At 51.8% G+C, this 1,891-nt stretch overlaps 1 protein-coding gene across 1 annotated transcript in view; it reads left to right on the forward strand.

The window, feature by feature from the left end:
• Positions 1-5: 5 nt before the first annotated feature.
• Positions 6-1,891, forward strand: part of MCL1 (myeloid cell leukemia 1) — a gene marked incomplete at its 5' end in the record, with an annotated part of 2,959 nt that continues 1,073 nt past the window's right edge. Inside the window, 2 exons of the mRNA XM_009707191.1 lie at positions 6-63; positions 1,887-1,891. The exon at positions 1,887-1,891 is cut by the window's right edge and continues 270 nt beyond it. Coding sequence (XP_009705493.1) covers positions 6-63; positions 1,887-1,891 — 63 coding nt within the window. The remainder of the gene's footprint in view (positions 64-1,886) is intronic.

Raw genomic sequence — 1,891 nt, forward strand, 5'->3', positions numbered from 1 at the left:
CGCTGGAGACGCTCCGGAGGATCGGCGACGGCGTCATGCAGAAACACGAGCTCGCTTTCCAGGGTGGGCGGGGGACGGGGAACGGGTGGTGTGTGGGGTGTGGGATCGTTCGGCCACGGGGGAGCCTGGGACCCTCTTTGCCTCCTTTGGAGGCGAGTTATAGGCCCCTTCCCAGTGTGAGGTCTTGGAGGGTGAAGGTCTTGGGGCTCTCGAAGAGGGGGGCACAAGGTTGTGGGTCCCTGGGAGATCCTGTTCACGTCTGCTCCTTCTGCCGTGTGTGTGGGTGTTCGAGGTGGGTGGGCTGCAGGCTGCTGCCTGACAGGGGCTGGGGGAGGCCTAGGCTGGAGCTGGCCTTTGGGCCTGGAGCAAGGCTTCTGTGCCATCCCCCACCCAGCAAGGTGGGGGAGTCGCCTGAGCTTTCAATCGGGTCATTTACTGGGTGCGATGTGGCCCTGGTTTTGAGGGCATTGAAACAGCTGAGAAGTGATTAAAAATGAAACTGAACTTTGTTCGATTGGAAGGTGGAAGAACCACTAGTAACGTGTGCAGAGGAGATAATCCAGTTACAGATTAGCCCCAGTTCCTCCTTGTGTCCTGCTTTGCTCGGCATGACTACATGCAAATAATCCCAAGCATCTAAAGATTAGTTAGCTCAGGAGTTTAAACTCCTCACACCCCTGGCTCGAGTGGAACAGGGTTTCTGGGGGAGAAATTCTCCTGGACAATGTGCTGCGGTTATAGCTATTTTAATGTATTTCACTCACTTCTGATGAGTCCTAGAATAGCCATAGAAACTTGAACCCCAGTGCCTGGGCTTGGATGAGCTGGTGTCCTCGCTGCAGTGTCCTGGGAATGGATTGGAAGTGAGAACTGACCGTTTTGACTTGATTTCATGTAACTCAGAAACAAGCTGTTTTGGGGCTGGCCTGAGCCGTCAGGGCGGTGAGGCGGACTCCCAGCCTCAGGGCTTGTACTGGGACTGCTTTTTGAGGTGCCACACCATGCCTGACCCCAGATCAGGATGGTGCCTGGCACAGAAAGGTAGCATCTGCATTTCCTCCTGAGATGGTGTGTGGTGAAATGCCTTCCTTCTTGCAGGAGGATATTCCATTTTTTTGGTGTGTGTTTTTTTTTTTCTAACGCAAAGGGCTTCAGTTTAATCCTTCTTTCCTTAGCTGTGCTGATGTGAAAAACTGTGGGTTCACTTATCCTGGCCAAATTCACGGATGTACTTACTAAACGAGCCACACTTGAGAGGAGTTTTCATACCAATGCGAGCTGGTGTTGGTATCTAAGGCTTCTGTAGGGATGATTACCTTCATGTCTGCAGAAGAGGAACAAGCTTCCTGTTTGAGCAACAACAAGCAATGCCTTTCAGTTTCGTAAATTCTTGTCTTGTTTGCTTATTCATGAGAGGGCACTGGAGGTCAAACTGGGGAATTCTGTTGTTCCAGTCACTAAAACCACATTAATAAAAAGGCGACACATCTGCATGGCTGTATGTGACTGTCCTTCATTTTGGCTTGAGAGGCAGGGCTCGTGCCAGGCTGCAAACTGACATCTGTGCTGTGGTTCTCATGTGGTGGGGCTTTAAAGCCCTTGTGAGATAGGGGAGTATGACGTGCATGGAGACGGCAGCTGTGCCTGAGGTGGGGCGGAAGGAACTTGAAATGGGTTACGGGCTGTTTTTTGTCTGGCCCAGATGAGTGTGAGCAGCAGAGCCCTCTGTAGAAGCAGGCAGATATTTGCTGTCTGTCACTGACACTTGGCAGTGACTCTTTACAGCTTTTGGACCTAGAATGTGCGGGCTGCATCTTCTCACTGGTGGCCTTGTTGGGTATTTGGTGGTGTTTGCGTACCTGCCTTTAAACCAGCATCCCTTGCAGGAATG

The sequence above is a fragment of the Cariama cristata genome, unplaced genomic scaffold, assembly GCF_000690535.1.
Source record: "Cariama cristata isolate BGI_N322 unplaced genomic scaffold, ASM69053v1 scaffold29509, whole genome shotgun sequence".
Classification (NCBI taxonomy): Eukaryota; Metazoa; Chordata; class Aves; order Cariamiformes; family Cariamidae; genus Cariama; species Cariama cristata.